Below are 17,026 nucleotides of genomic sequence, written 5' to 3'. Positions count from 1 at the left end.
AAGACAATACAGGCAGAGGGCAGAGTCTCTGCAGAAAAATACACCACCACACACTTCTAGTGGGTCATAAGTGATGACTGACAGGGATTGCTTCTGTATGAGTGTTTACCTTGTGTTTTTTTTTTTGGTTTTTTTTTTAGGAAAAGACTGCATAATGTTGCTCAAAAATGTAGTTAGGAAGTAAAACATTAAATCAAACTAAATTTAAGTTTGTTCCAGTTCAGTCAAAGAGGTGAAATGAAAGCAATATTTACTTCTGTAATAGCTGTATGATTATCTTTTTTCAGCCCAGAACTGCAAAACTTTGGCACTTTTGGAAAGACATTCCTCACGTGATGATTGTTGATTGATGACTGTGTTGTTGGCATGAAAAGTGACACAGCCATCTGATGCCGTTGGGATTTAGCTCCTTGTGTCTTTGACCTCTCATCTCTTCTTTCAAAGTTCCTTTTAACGTCATCAAACATAGTGTCTTGTTCCCATGTAACACCATGCTAACTATGCAAAATACAAATACTGAAGATGTTAATATTTAAGAAATTAAATGATCATCTCATAAAATCTAAGTTCATGACATCCAAATGTCCAGATTTCTCATAGCGATAATATAAAATCAATATAGTACAGATATAGTGTCATTTTTTGTGGATACATTTCCAAATATCTGTGCTGTGTTGTGAATACCTGTAAGGGCACAGGCACATGAGACCCCGCTGACCTATGGGAAAACCCTCAGTCAGAATGAGATTGTCTTACACACAAACATGCACACATACACAGGCACACATGGCCTGCTGAGGCCCCTTGTCCCTTGCCTCCTGGCCTTCCTGTTAACGCCTTTGAACGCAGCACATATGATCACTGGTGTTGCCTTTTCCTTTGGTCACATAATGCTGATGAGCAGGAGGAGTGCATGAAAGTGTTTATGTTTTTGTATGCGTTTGAAGATGCAGACTGTCAACCTGTTAACATCTATTCTGAATACTGTTGTTGTGGCTCAAAGAAGAAAAGCAAAAGTAGAGCACACATACCCAGGAGTTCTTCTTAAATGACTCTGATGTTTCATAGCTACCGTTTAAATGAGGCTACTGTTACAACAATAAGAATTGGAGAGCAAAACTTCCTGTTCTCTGTTAAGCATTATCTGTTGCTCCTTTTGTTACAGTACAGTATGAAAGACAGTCACATTAAAAATGTGACCATCTTCTTTTGTCTTTTTTCTAGACCCAGGAGGCGCATGTGACGGATGCAGACAGATGGAGCCCCCTCAATTTAAACACACCGACACCGGTTCCTAGAGTGAAGGTGTGTGATCCCCCACACACACATGCAGCTCTAAAAAGCTACAGCTGCATGTGTGTGTGTGTGTGTGTTTTTTTTATTTGTCAATTCTCCTCAGTGTACTTGCTGTGGAAGTTGTGGTTTGCATATGTCTACTGTGAAATGCAGTGTTGTTGTTTATGCATCACATTGCCAGGTCAAACTTGCATGAACCCTTTAAATTCCCTCACATAGTCCTTTCTAACACCAATCATGTGATCTGTGTGACGTGATTAACACATCATGGGCATGTTTTGGAAAAGCTGTTTTCCAACACCAAAACTATTTCTGTGTACGTCTGTGTAGGTTTCTGTGAGCTTTAAAGATGTTATCAGTGTCAGCTGACTTGTGCATACTGCCCACAATGGTAATCAGGTCACTCAGTACTGTGTGAATAGATGATGACCTTTTCAATAATATGCAGCTGCCACTACTGATAATTTATTTTATCATCTCAGGACAGCAATCTTTAGAATTAGCACTTTTTATTTTTATATTTTCTCACATTTGCTGTTATAATGAAAGAGGATTGTCTGTCATAGAATTGATGAGAAAATATCATGCAGTACGGAAGTATTTGTATTTTTGGTCTAGGTCAAAACACTGACATTTCAAAAAACACAGCATTTCAAAAAACATAAGATTTCACAAAACACAACGTTTCACAAAATATAACTTTTCACAAATTATATCCAGCGAAACACGTTTCACAAAATAACATCTTACAAAATGCAATAAAGTAATTGCTTCAGGCTATATTAAGAAAATATTAATCATGCATATAATAATATTTATTATATATGTAATAAGTAATGTATTACTTTTACTCTTGTATATTTTAATATTAATTCACGATAATTATTACATTGTGTTCAAGTTGGACATTATTTCATACACTCCATGCATGAATAATATTTCTGTGTCCTTCAAATCTTAACCTCTTTATTTTGCATTTCTCTTCATGCATTTTCCAAGGCTGGACAAAAAAAAACACAGCAAAATGCAGAACTTCTGAACAGATCCTCTACTAACACCCCAAAGGGGAGGCCGAGGAAAAAGAAGGTACAGAAAATGAGACAGTTTATTATTGTCATTAAGTGATTACATTTTCCTGTTTAAAGGGTTTGGCCTAATGGTTTACTACAGTCTTTATTTCTCAGTCTTTTCAATACACTCTTCCTGCTTTCTTATCTGCTGCATTGCCTCGGTGCTGCTGATTAGCTTAAGGTCATCTTGCAGACAGCCTCTGTTGCATGTGGCCTTGCTGCCCAGTCACATGGTGTGATTTGATAAAGGAAATCTGCTGCAGGAAACAATAACACACTTATTTAAAACAAGAGACAAACAGAGGCTATAGTATGACATTTTATCTCTGTTATGGTCTTATTACAGATTAACTCTGCCAGAAAAGCTGCATTGGGTCATGAATTTGATTATAATTAAGGCTCAGAAATTTCCTGTTTGTGAACATGTAGTAATTAACCTGTGGCTTTATTATTCTTTTTAACAAGGTCAATATGAGAGCTACATTGAAAGTAATACTAATGTCTGTACACAGTCATATGTTTTATATTATAAAATAATGGATAATTTCTGTGAGGCTGGCTTCAGTTTGACAACAGTAACAGATTCTATCTTGCTGTGGTTGTTTCATATGCAGTTGTAAACAAAGATCCAATATCATAAGTGCAGTGAACATATTAAGACTGGTGTCACTGCAGAGATAAAAGAAATGCTGACTGACAGCAAGATAAGCTCAGGCGGGTAGAAACATCTGCTGATGACGGATGTTTGCTCCCCTCAGTGCTAAATGAAAAATCTTTGCTTTTAGCAGAGTAGCAGAGCAGGTATGTAACTAAAGCTTAAGCATGTATTTAAATGCCTGAAGTTACTTCAACCTTTAAACCAAAAAGGTAAGCTTAGCTTTCACTGTGTGTGTAGATGCACAGCTTTGCAGCGAGCTAAACACACTTCCAATAAAGGTTGATGACAGAGTATTTCCTTTGAGGTTTCTACTTGAGGCAAGTGTGTCAACAGTACTGGACAAAAAATTACAAATCAGAAATGTGTGTGACTCAATGAACAATACTTTGACTAAATATTTTGTAAAAATGAGTTAGTGCAATAATAAGCTGGATTTACAAAAGTATAGATTGCTGTCAAGATATTAACATTGTGCTAAAGATAAACATTAAATTCTCACTGGAAGCACAACACTTTATTTAATATAGTAAGCATACAGAGTACTTAAATGCAATGGGAAAAGAATGTATATTTAAGCGTAAGCCCAGTAGTTACCCTAGAATGATACAGTAGCAACACATTAGCTTCAGAGAGCTTTTGTGGTGGCAAGCTTTGTTAGCAATAAGTAATCTCGCTCAACAGATTCTGCATATGTATGAAGAATCTGTAGAAGATTTTGGTATTTGAAGTGTTCTGGTGTGTTTTCATTGAGTGCGTTTATGTGGACATTAAAAATCCATTTATGATTGGGGTTTTTGAGTATCCCATGTATGTGTCTGAGTATGTAAACACCATATTCTGTTATGAAAAAAACCCAAATATGCTAGCTGGAGTACTCTGGAAGAAACTGGGATGTATACGCAGAATGTGAATAACCCGATTTCTCTATGCTCATGTAAATAGCATATTCCAAATATGAACATAAGCCAATCTTTTTCATTTGTTTTTTTAAGTCTTAATCCAGTGTTGTGGTGGCACACTACCTTCACCTGAGTCAAAGGTGTGACAGTCTGTGAGAGGTGCATTGTACAGAACACATGGGCTGAAATGCAGTCTCTATAAACAGACATCTACGTTAACATGCAGATATCTGTTTATATTTATTTAGAGATTAGCGAAATGACTGGCGTGCAGAAGAGGAAGTTTTGTGCCTGGATATTTGCTAGCTCCACTGTATCAGCCCTAAATATCAGCCCTTGCCTGCAGAGGCTTTATCATTGTCAGATGACATTTGATGGGAGATTGAACTGTATGCTGATCATTATAACAATCATAAAGCAGCTGTAATAGAAAGAGTGCCTATAAATAATGCCCCCATAAGTAGGGACTAGAAAATGTTACAATAGTTCTTTATTTATATACCACTTTTCAAAAAGAAGTTATAAAGTGCTTTACACAGACAAGAGAAATTACAATATAAAAAATAAAAGTAGCATTGATCCAGTGATAATTGATTACTAAAACAGGAAAAACAACTAAACCAGAAGAATAACCAATCCATGAGAAAGCATTTCTGAAAAGGTGTGTTTTTAAAGAGATTTGAAAGAATTATCAGAGCAAGCCTGCCTGCCTCCTCCTCGACAGGTTGTTCCAGACTGGTGGGTCTGTGACTCTAAAGGCTTTGTCTCTTATTTCTAGCCTTGACCGAGGAATCACTAACAGACCTCTGCTGGAGGATCTCGGGCTGCGCTCAGGGTCGGAAGGGGCTTAGTGAGTCAGTGATATAGTAATCAGCAGTAAACAAATAGAACAATACTAAGGGTCTGTTGTTTTGGAGCTTTTGAAACACCATCTAGTTAACATCCGATTGATTCACATAGCTTAAGTCAACACCAAGAGACTCCTTGCTTCATATGAAAATAAAAATAGCATTTACTGAAAAAGGCTTGACCTTCTTAATTATTTATCAAATGATTTGTCATCACTATAAATCTATAAAAAAAAAAATGGCTGCATTGCCAAACCCTACTCTATAAAAAAAAATAATCACTCTCAAGGCCAGATGTAACAGAGATTTGGTCTTTGGATTTGGTAATTGCTACTGCTAAAGATTCAGTCAAAAGTTTGTTTTTTGGACTGATCGCCACTCACACACTATCAGAGCTACACTGTGTTTAGAACTGTGGTGCTGCAGGGCAAAGGTGAAATAAGTCAACAAGTTGTACAGTATTTATCAGCCTCAGGCCAACAAACACACCCACACACACTCAAATTAGAAAGCCCTAAGCATACCTGTAGTAACTGTTTGTTTTACAATGGGTACTTGTGTTTTGTTGAACACATAGAGATGTTTATGATCATATATGAGCTTTGGACTCCAAAATGTGCACAGTTATTACTGGCAGATTATTACTAATTCCTTTTTGTTGAATAAATAAAGCATTACAAGAAAGCCCCCTGTTGTAAAATTGAAGCCAACTTCACAAAAATATTTGACCACTTTTTCAGTATGTCAGCTTTACTATCTTTGAACAAAATGGCCTATGAAAACAACCACTATTTTGAAAACTATAGGGAAAGTAGTTGTGCAAGCAAGAACAGGTATGGATCATGTTTCAAAGAAAATGAGCTGTCACTAGTCAGTGAATAGAGATCAGTTTACAGAGGTTCATGTTGTAAGGCCAGCTACAACTGCACTTTCATTGTAGCAGATTACAGAAGAGAATGTTCTTAATATTTTATTTGGCTTTTTTTTGCAGTCTTTTGAGATTTTAGTCACAAACCTTCAAATTATTAGTTAATCCATGATTTAGAAACCAGGTCATATCCTCATTTTGGTCTGTCAGACTTCTTTGCCATCTGGCCTATTTAGCTCCCACTTGTTGCCCTGTTTGAGCTCGTTTTTATGCATAGGCAGAAACTGAGAAGCAGGAATGGAGACAGCATGACGGGTCAGTGGTTAACACTAACTGACGTGCAGTTTGATTTTTAGCTATGTCTGTTTGAGATTTCCATGACCATGTTTGTTCAGTATACCGTCAGTATATCATCTACCTTACTATGTTATTTGTGTCGTTTTGTAGTGCATTGAGTTCATTGTAGTTCATGAGTACAATTTGATGTTAAGCGGGCCAAACCAGTAAAATCACTGCATAAAAATATAAATAACAATAGCTCCTCTAATTTTCTCCTTTCTTTTGGTGTTTAGTACATTCTAAAAACCTTCATCACACAAAATAGATGATAAACAGACAGAAATATCTTAAGAAAATTAAGTGCAATTTCAACAATATGTCTCACTTTATCCGCAGTCTGCTACTCACTGCCATTACATGTGGATAGCTCTGTACATTTCAACTCCTGTGTAGTAATGCATATATCCACACACGAAACTAAAATGTAAGTCTTTAGGAAGCAGACCGGTTCTGGCCAGTGGGCAGTATGTTTTACACCCCTGGACTAAAGAGAAATTCTATACCATATATATAATTGACTCGAATTATCACCATAACTTACACTAACTTGCACAGACATAATGTAAATTATACCTGAATGAGTGTCACTACTTTTAATTTTTTGAACTAGTGTAAAAAAATTTTATCGGAGACGATAATTGCGGTAAAAAACAAATTTGATAATTGTGGTGATGTGTCACTGATCGGATTTGTTTGAGATGTAATCGATTTTTAATTTGCAGAAAAATAATAATACAAAAACTAAAGCTCAGTGGACAAAACCCATAATTAGGACACCCACCAATCAAGATAACCGCACCATCTCGCCAGAACTGTCAATAAAGTTCATTATCACAACACCCTTTTTTAAGATCAGATAAGACAGTCCTTTGAGTCCCGCATTGGGGAAATTGGCCTTGTTACAGCAGCAAAGGGTATAGTGCAAAACAAGAAGCATTCGTAGTAAATACAAAGCAATTTAATATGTAAACAGTAGAAAAAGCTAAATATTATAAATAGGCTGAAATGAATTCACATTATAGCAGCACATATGAAGAATAGATATTGCACAGTTTAGTGTATAGTATTAAATATTATATCATTTATTGCATACATATTATATATTAGAGCATATATTTCCACCAAGATTTTAGGATGAAATTGAAAAAGCTACTACCAGCATTAATTTCCCCCTTTTTCTCTATTTTTGCTTTTTCTGTGGTTTCCTGTGAATGACAAATTTAGCTAAATCAATTTCAAAGCCCTGAGGGGCAAAATCTATACCAGGTCTAGCCAAAGAAGCTTGTGGAGCTAATTATAATGATTCACTCATTAACTGCACCAATGACTAAATGGAGGCAGCATGCATGGATTTTAGAGTAACCCATTAAGTACAAACCCTAAATGGAAATGTTCTCCTGATAATTGGTGTAAGAAAAAAAAAGTAGGCCTTTTAATTCAACTGACGTTTATCTAGAGCCGAGCCTATTTTAGCGATGGGTGTTTTTGACCATTATCGATATTAGGCCTCTGGCATCAGACCTATTTCCTACTCTACCACAGTGAGCAGGCTATTTGGCCCCAGTGTTCATTAGCAGGCATTCGAGTCCTCTCCATATATACAAAGAGAAAGCTCTGTGTCACATTCTTTAACACTTCTCCCAGGCTTCCTTGGTTGAAAGTCAGGAAAAAATGCAGAACAGTGCTCAGAATGTGGCTGTAATTAGATTAAGGTTCTTCTCCTACACTACAGTCAGCGGTTCACGCTGTTTATACCCACTCAAGGTCCGCACGGTAAGATAAACATCAGTCTAACCTTACAGTTTTACAAGCTAACCTTTTTCTCCCCTCTCGCCTCTTTTGTGGTTCCTTTATTGCTCCCTGCTTCAATTCAGGAGATCCTCAAATGTTTTATAGTGACCTGAGAAAAGGTTGAATGCTTCAGTGTTGCAGTGTGTGTGTGTGTGTGTGTGTGTGTGTGTGTGTGTGTGTGTGTGAGTGTGTGAGTGTGAGAGCTTGGTAGTGCACAAATGTATCACTTACCTCTCATGCTCATATTTCCTGTCTCGAGACTCACCTGTTGTTGGCATCGCTCTCTCTTTCTCTCTGTAAAATAGGTAAAGAAAGGAAAGAGTGACGGCATGACTCAAGTCATCCCTCAGCCTCACAACTCTGCTGGGCTGCCCCATGCAAGGTCCCTCTCCATACCAATTGTTTTGCCCCTGACCTCAGAGCTGAGGAGCTCCAGTCCAGAGTCGATGGAGACAGGTCGCCAAGACACCCCAGACACTGCCTCGCCACCCAGTCAGCGTGATGTTAGCCCCTCTGGCAGCATGGAGGCTATCAGCAGGTCAGTGAGTACAGTCAAAGAGTGTACACCTGTGTCTGTGTCATATTTTTGGCAAGTTGCAGAATTAGAAGTGATTTTATGATCCATTTTGTTTTAAAAATTAAGCTTAGAGCTGTATTAATGGGAGACATTTATAAGCATACTGAGACAAACTGACGTTTTAGGACAGCATATTGCAGATTGCATAACTGGAAATTAAATACTATGCAGAGTATCATCAGAGATTAATATTTATAGATGCCTTATGTGCACTTTAAGTATTATTCATGCACCAAAAACAGAATTTACCTACTCTGTGAAATACAGCCAGTTCTCCAGCAGTTCATTAAGATCACAGTTTTATCTGTAAGCGTTATCCTTTATGACCGCTGTAAAATAAAACTCAAGGTCATATAACACAACGTAAAAGGTCACAGCTACATACATAACATTAAACTATGAAATGATTTCTATTTTCGTTCTGTGATGTCCCGTTCATGTGGAATACTACAGGGGCGATTGTAGTGGTGGTAAATAGGTTATGACTACTGTTTGCATAAGTGATGTTCTATCAGTCGAGGGTGAGGTTGAAGAATCTTGACAGCGATCAGGGATCTAAAGCCCAAGCACCGAGGCAATGTGCCTTTGGCATGCAAAAAAGCCTATTATAAGAAACTGAAACTGGAACCACTTGGTGTTGAGTGTCCTCAGTCCTGGAATAGCAAGACTACAGCTGTGTCTGTTGTTGGGGCTCTTGCTGCTTTGGCTGGGAGTTTAGGCTGGCTTTAGCCTGGGCTGTGATCACACCTGCACTGTTTGGCTGAAAATCTTAATACTATACTTAAACCTCTTCTCACACACTCCGATACCAAAGTTTATCCACTGCGTATGCTTTCAGTTGACTGATTTTGCTTCCCCAGTTGGCAATATAATGACATTGAGTGTCATTATATTGCCAACTTTGAGATAAGCATACGTAGAATCTGTCTCAGTGGAAAAACTAAAATATGATGTTGAGCAAAGGATTAAATGTCACATTTGTGTGATTTTGAAGGTGAGAAATGATGATGCCGTTTTGGCCTCTGGTACGGCTTGGCGGACAAACCACTGACCTTTAGTATATCATTAATCAGAGTTTAAAACCATGTCAGCAACAGATCCATTAACACATTACATAAAAGTTTAGTATGACATACACACATAGTGGTGTGTTTCCACACATACCTGCGTACTGCATTACAAATCTCACTGCACCCATTTTAAGCCTATATTTTTTATTATTATGATTATTATTATTATTTTATTAAAGAAATAATAATACTAAAGATTAGAATATACAGAGCTTTTTTCTGGTTTTATTGACAGTTACCGGTTTACAATAACTCATCAAAAATGAAATACCTTTAAAGATCTGTATATGAGAAAGTCAACCTCATTAAGTCCTTTGCTCTTTATTCCCAAAATAATTAAGAGTATCACATGTGTGACCAGAAATTTGCTAAATCAACTAGACAAACCATGGCCTCTTAATTTAGCAGATGTTTGTGTCTACATGAAGTGGTAAATATAATACCTCCAAGGTGGCAACAGCTTTCCTCGCCATGTCAAGATACCAATAAATCTGCTTGTGGTTTCCCCCCCAACACCCTGGAATCCTTGTCAGGTCGCATTGGGTGACTGATGTACTGACAGCGTGACGGAAGACCCCAGTAAAGTGCGTCAGCTCTCTGATATTTACAAATAGACACCTGTAGTGTGCAAAAAGACTAAAATGATTTTCCTATCTTTATTGCCAGCAGGCTTTTGGTACTCACTCGTGCTTTAAAGACAAAACATGTATGTGAATGGGGTGAAATTTATGTGATGTAAATTAGTTTGTTTAAAAACTGTTTCATTTGTAAGTAGCTGTGTTATACACATAAAGCCATAGCAAATATTTGATTTTTTTTTTTAAAGTGGATTCATCTGTGTGTTTTTTTTTTAAGCTTGGGCTGTGCTTATTTGTCAGCTTGCTCTCAGTTTCCATATATATGTGTTAGTTAAGTCATTGTCAGCATAGTGCAGCACAGGCCACAACCAAAGTTAATTTTTCCAGAATGACAAAATTTGGGGGGTTTATACATTTACACCTTCAATTCATGATTTTTGCAAATTTGAAATTTGCGAATTTAAAATGTGATATTAAGGAATTTTGTTCACACCTTGTTGGTGGTAAAGAAGTAATTGTAAGTAGTGTAAAGGTAAAGAAGTAATGTGTCTGATGATGTGTTTTAGAGATGACACATGCACCGGTCCTTCCAGGAACTACTTCTGTCACTAGGCACACTGCTTGGTCAGGTCACATTCAGCACCCGCTGGAAATCAAATCAGCATTCTCAGAGATTTTTATTTGTAGCTCCACTTTTAGATCCTCTCGTGTGCCCACAGTTTGACCCCTTTACTGTTCCAGAGCAGGAGTTTTAAATCTGATCACATTGAACTTGTTAACACTTTGCTTCCTCTTTATTAAATGCAGTAATTCTGTGTGCCACAGTTCTCTCATCTGCACCTGAAATCTGAAACCAGACTCGTTCACCACACAGGTCACAGCCAACATAGCAGCATCATGTGAACTTATTCTGTTCTCAGCATTGCGTAGTTGCATATAGGGGATGCATGCTGGCTTTTGTGTGGAGTTGCCATGGTTCACTAAATCTTGTGATGTAACCATAAGTTTTCTTAGAAGCCCATTGGAAAAAGGTGGGAGTGTGGAACGTTGCAGTGTGGTGTTAGTGCAGGTTCCCTGTGGGTATAATAGCATTGTTGGCCGTCTGTCAGGAAGTGTCATCCGTCAGCCAGAAGGCTTGACAACACATATTTACAGAAGGAACCTGCTGGCTGGATCAAACTGGTTTACCTGCACTTTTGATGTTAGCACATTATTTTCCAAATGGACAAAACATTGACCCCCAATCGTACCAAGATTTTATGTCTATGAAGAGTCTCAGTCAGCCAGGTAACGGGATATCTAGCAGTACAGAGTAAAAGCTAAACAGATTAGCTGTTTTATTCTTGAAGATATTCACATGTCTGACTCTCCCCACCAGTAGGGAGAGCTGAAGGCTCTTTGATAAGTGGGAAATTTGCCTCAAAGATGACATTCTAGATAATTTGATGTTCAAGTTCAGTGATGGACCAGACAGAAAGTCACATACCTGCTCTGACAGTGAGGGGAAAGAATGGCAGCAGGTGAGCTCAAGTCTGTAGTAAAAAACACTTATGTATTTTTTGTAAAAAAAAAAAAAAAAAAAAAAAAGCTTAAAAAACTGTTTATTTGATATCAGAAAATTAATTGGCAACAGTTTTTAATAATTATTTAACTAACCTGTCAAGCATAAATGCCAAAAATGTACTGATTCTAGCTTTTCAAATGGGCACATTTCAGTATTTTCCGACAAATTGATCAACAACAATAAACAACAAAAGAACAGTGCAATCCAACTTTCAGGAAATATGTGGAGTTCTTTTTGCCACCACTTTCATGTGGATAATGCAACACCACCCTAGGCAAGTTAACATATTAGGTCACACACTGCTGTATTAGATTTACAGATCCATATCATGTCTGTAAACTCCACTCACTGATACTCCTAAGAATCCAACTTGGTGCTTTTCTATGTGCCATTTGGCTTTTACATCAGTAAGGTGCAGCAAAGGTAATGTTGTGGTAGAGATTTGTCACAAAAGAAAAATGCATGTGAGAACAAATCATATTTCATCCGTACATGGTTACACTTGTCTGTAGGTCCAGCTATGCCTCCGTTTAAAAACTAAAGCACGGTGTCTCTGTGTTGTTTTAATGCCAATTTCTGTGATAGAATGAACATATACCAAGCACAGCTTAGCTAGGCGTATCCAACACATACTTTAGGCCTTGACCAGTGCACAGTTTGTGCTCTTAGTTATGCTATGAATGTCTAGGACCCATCGAAAAGCCGATGGATAAAGGGTCCTGAATGTATTGGAGGCTGAACAGAGCAGCTGAACACACAAGGGGACCGCTCCATGGCTCTTTACCAATCAATACAGTCAAATACAAAAAAAGTAACTTCTCTATATTTTATATATTTTGTATCTGCCATTGTTGTAATCTGTTCTAGTCAGACTATTGCTCACTTTCTGCTCTGCAGAACTAGCTGAAAGAATAGCTTCACATGACCTATTTTTGAGCCAAGTTTAAAAATTGATTATCAAACATCTTTTCTCCGCTGCAATAGGCAGCATTGTGACAAAGATGCAGTAACCACACCCCCAAAGTAGTGCTATGATCATTGAGAACTTTAATTAGACTTAAGCAAGTGTTGTTGCGTGCTGAAGAAGGATTTTGGAAAAGGTACTGCATTGCAGTAGGGAAGGAGAGATGCCCTGCCAGATTTACTGGAGGATTATTCAAGTAACCAGCATCCGCTAGGCAAGACTACCTTTGTCTACACTTTTTAAAAATGACCAGAATGACCAACTTGTCGTTGGTAGTTTTCCGTTCGCCCCAGAGGGATCAGGCCTTCTCTGAGTGCTCCTACAAAGCTTTTTGTTATCCCCTCAGTAAGGTAGTGGGTAAGCAGGATTTCCGCTTTAGCAATTCACGGCGGCAGTGACGGCACATATTATTTTAATATGCTTGCCAGACTGTGTAACACCAGTTAAGAACATGGGTGTGGAGTGAATAAACATTTAACTCTTAAGACTCTAAAAGAATATGGAGGTGTTTGTGGTGAACAACCTGCCCCTAAAAGAAGACCGGAGGAACACATGCACACACACACGCATATTTCCTTAACATTTCAGAAGACTTTTGAAGTTCAGCGAACTTTGGCCCATTTTGATCCCTGTCTGACTTGAAACCTAAATCCTTTGTTTTGAACTTGTTGAGGTGCTGCCAGAATGGCCAGAGTGGTTTCCCCTCCCCTCAACATGCCTGCCCCCATTTACTGTAAGCCACATGAAGGCACATCACGTACCAGAGCACAAACATTTACTCAACTCAATAACACTTTTTTTCTCCTGTGTTTTAGAACATCTGAGATTCAACATGTTTACAGCCTACAGTCAGGCTGATTGTCGTTAGGCACAGTCGGCACAGTTATCTCATATCGGATATTGTTTCAGTTTTGTGTTTGATGTCTTAGAGGGATAGAAAATAGACACACAAAACTAGCAAAACAAATTATTCTCGCTGCTCTATTGAACATCAGCAACATATGTGTCTGCTCCTTTTAGCTTTTGCTGGGCTGTATAACAAATAGAAAACTTAGATTACAGTGTGCAATAAAACAAAACAAATGTTGCTTGAAATATGTATGACTATTAGCCCTTATGTCAATATTTAGAAGATAGGAATCTTTCAGCATTTAATTAATGAGATTTTTTTCCTATCTCTATTTTTTCGTTTGTTTGTTCTTTAAAAGCTGTGACATGCCCATTATGACTCTCTAATGCCCAATTTGATGACATTGCTTGTTTTTTCAGCCAACAGTGCAAACACCAACAATATTCAGTTTGCAATTTAATAAAAAAAGAGAAAAATCCTTAAAATGATCTTTACACTTTGTCATTCACTGTCATTCTGTCTTGCACATCATATGATAAATACTCAATTGAGCAGCTGGGCATGCTGGTTTGTCGACTTTTTTTTTTTCAAAGTGACCTTTTGAACTGGTCAAAAAAAAAGATCAGAACAGGTGAAATGTACAGAAAAAGTTTTCATTTCTCTGTTAGGTCATTTCCCTAATGTTGTAAGACATTCATGATAACAATCTTAGCCTGTCAGTGGCAAAAACAAGCACTTTAAATGGATGTTAATTGACAGGAAACACCAGACCCAAGTGTTGCAGCTTGTTTGGTCACTACTGACTGCAGCATTCTCACTCTTTAGTGGTTCAGATTAGTCACTTAGACACAAAAACATGGGCAAATAGGGTCCAGGTTGAAAAATACTGAAGTCACCCTTTAATATAAAGTTAAGTTGTTATGTAATGTAATTATAGCAAAACATTAATGAATTTAATGGTAAATACTGAATTAAACATAAATATATCAAATTAAATAAAAAAAAGTTAATAAAGAGCCTTTAATCCTTATTTATGTGATATTAGGTCAAACAGTTCAGGTTTGGTTGCAGTGTTTTTCTTCCTGCTTTGACTCTAGAAAAGATAATGCAACATTCAGCTGTGCTTAGGTAAACAACACAGGTTGATTATGAAATTTTCAGCTCTAAAGTGCCAGGATATGAAAATGTTGAGCAACCTCTACATTCATTGCCAACACCGAGTTCCTCTTATCGTTGCATAATTTCATCATGTGTCGCTGGCATACATCCAGTGGCAGCAGCCAGCCTATATTCTAGAGCAGCACCCATTTCTCTTTTGGTTCATAATAATTACCAGAGACAAGTTCCACAAAGGCACTGATCTGTTGCACTGCATGGCTATTATTCTGCAGACAAAAGCCAGCCTTATGCTCCTATTTTCAGTCCTAGTGACATGTAGTGATGAGGGAGGGGGAGCTTTATGTTTTTTATGCCCTAGCACTTCATAACCACATCCGGAAAGCTAATTAATTATGTTTGTTTTCATTTTTCAGCTCCCAAGAAGAGGATAGGCCGATTTCTCCTTTCTACATGAGGTAGGCCCTCTCTATTTGTGTTAGAAAGCAAGCAGAACTGTTTGAGAGTATGTTGTTTTGGGCCAGAGGAGTGGGGGAAGTGCCTGCCTTAGTTCATTATCATCGGAAACAATGGAACCATCAGTTAGACGGGAAAGCAGAGCGGCGTGCACATGCAACAGTTTGCTCACCACTGTTTTGGTTATTGTGGTGGAGGCAGCCACAGCACATGTTACAGACTCACCACCTATACAAAAGACACTACTGGGCGAAGACACTGAATGATGTGATGTTTAAAATCATTGAGCAGGGTCAGTGTGTCAGTATTTTTTGCCATAAATTAAAATAATTGGTAGACTAATCAATGTCTGAAAATTACTGTTACTTGTAGCCCTAAAAATATCAGACCTCATCAACTTATATCAATAAATTTACTGTAATTTCTTGTTCTTAGTGCTTAAGTGAAACACAGTGCATGAAACTATCATATACATATACAGCATAAAGTAAATCTCATCTTTTGCTCGTGCATTTGATAATGATTCAGCACAGCCTGACCTCAGTTCATGATAGTCAGCTGTTAATCATCAGTGACCCTACAGTAATCGTTTTACATTTAGCCCCCAGTATATGTTGACCTAAAGCCTCAAAAACTCAGCAGCTCATCCAGCCTGTGTTAATGGCTGCTTCCTCAGTTAGTCATCTGAAGTTGGCACATTTTGTGTTTTTTGCTGATATGACTTTAGAGCTGATATGGCCATAGGGCAGCTGTTTGTGTGATCAAGCATTTTTTCTCACAAAAAAAGCCTTAACAGAGTGATTGTCAAAGTAACTAGAATAATGCACTGAGAGCAGACAAAAAAATGCTTAACAAATTAAAATACACCTTATGATTAATATTTTATATCAGTTAGACATTTAAGTTTGAACATTAAAACTTCTTTTAAGATTTTCACAGTCTGATTTCATCCTGTTGCAGGAAACAACATGTAATTTAATATCTTAAATATAGATAATAAGACATTTGTAGCTTTGTTTTGATTGTTTTGTAGCAGCAGTAAACCTGAATATAACAAAAAAAACCTTTGCATTGACTTTGACTGGAACATCTTGTCTCTTAGTTATAATTAATAAAACACAATTCCTTTTTTATCCATGACAGCAGGTCAAAGGTCCCAACTGGTACACTAATCCAATCCTCAGTCAACTACGTACAGTATGTACAGTATGTAATACATAACTATAACCTGTTTTACCATGGTGAGGGATATATAGTATAATCTCTTTGTATCCATTAATCTCTGTACTCAGCATACTTTCCTCAGTAAACCGGAGATGACATTTTACAACACTGCTCACATGTTATTACACAAAGCCCCATCTTAATTTCGTTCATTCACAGGTTTCTGTAACTCATTAATTGGCAAACACAGGCACACAGGTATGCATGCATGTGTATTTTGCAGTAAACATGTATGTGTACACATGCCTCCTGTGCATGTATGTATGAATGAACAGTATATAAAACCTTTGCTCTTGACTGAAAATACTTTCATTTTGAACTCTGTGGGTGAATTTGGTATGTCAATAGAACATTGAGATTTTTGTGTTGGATGTGACTTAATGTGTCATTTATTATGTCTCTAAACATTCTCTCCCATCATCCATATTAAATGTGAGAGAAATTATTTTAAAAAAAAATTAAAAAGACAGCTCTAAAGAGTAATCACTCACCCTCCCTCCATTATAAATAACATTTTTTGATGAAAGATGATAAAACAAAGTCTCATCCCAGCCACCCCATCCTCTGATAAATAAGATACAGTCCCTTGCAGGGTTTGGGCCATGTTTAGGTAGATGTAACACATATTGATGGGGAAACACTTTAACACACAGGCTCCACAAAGGGGTGTGTGGACAGTGGAGGACAGTCACGGTGGGCATGGATGCCTCAAACCCCCAAAACTCTCTCTGGTTCTCCAGCATGCTCCAATGCTTGGCTCTGTCCCACAGCCCAATCACCAGACTCCATACAAGCCACACTGACCTAGGTTTTGCTCTGAACGTCTCCTATACTGCAGCTCGTGCTCCCTCTGCCTCG

At 37.6% G+C, this 17,026-nt stretch overlaps 1 protein-coding gene across 1 annotated transcript in view; it reads left to right on the top strand.

Annotated features, from left to right (window-relative positions):
* Positions 1-17,026, top strand: part of fam13a (family with sequence similarity 13 member A) — a 69,824-nt gene that overhangs the window by 21,577 nt on the left and 31,221 nt on the right. Inside the window, exons 6-9 of the mRNA XM_042485050.1 lie at positions 1,225-1,305; positions 2,296-2,382; positions 8,075-8,307; positions 14,905-14,946. Of these exons, the coding sequence (XP_042340984.1) occupies positions 1,225-1,305; positions 2,296-2,382; positions 8,075-8,307; positions 14,905-14,946 (443 nt within the window). The remainder of the gene's footprint in view (positions 1-1,224; positions 1,306-2,295; positions 2,383-8,074; positions 8,308-14,904; positions 14,947-17,026) is intronic.

The sequence above is a fragment of the Plectropomus leopardus genome, chromosome 4 (assembly GCF_008729295.1).
Source record: "Plectropomus leopardus isolate mb chromosome 4, YSFRI_Pleo_2.0, whole genome shotgun sequence".
Lineage (NCBI taxonomy): Eukaryota > Metazoa > Chordata > Actinopteri > Perciformes > Serranidae > Plectropomus > Plectropomus leopardus.
The sequence above is the reverse complement of the archived record's forward strand: the minus strand, read 5'-3'. Positions and strand labels throughout refer to the sequence as shown.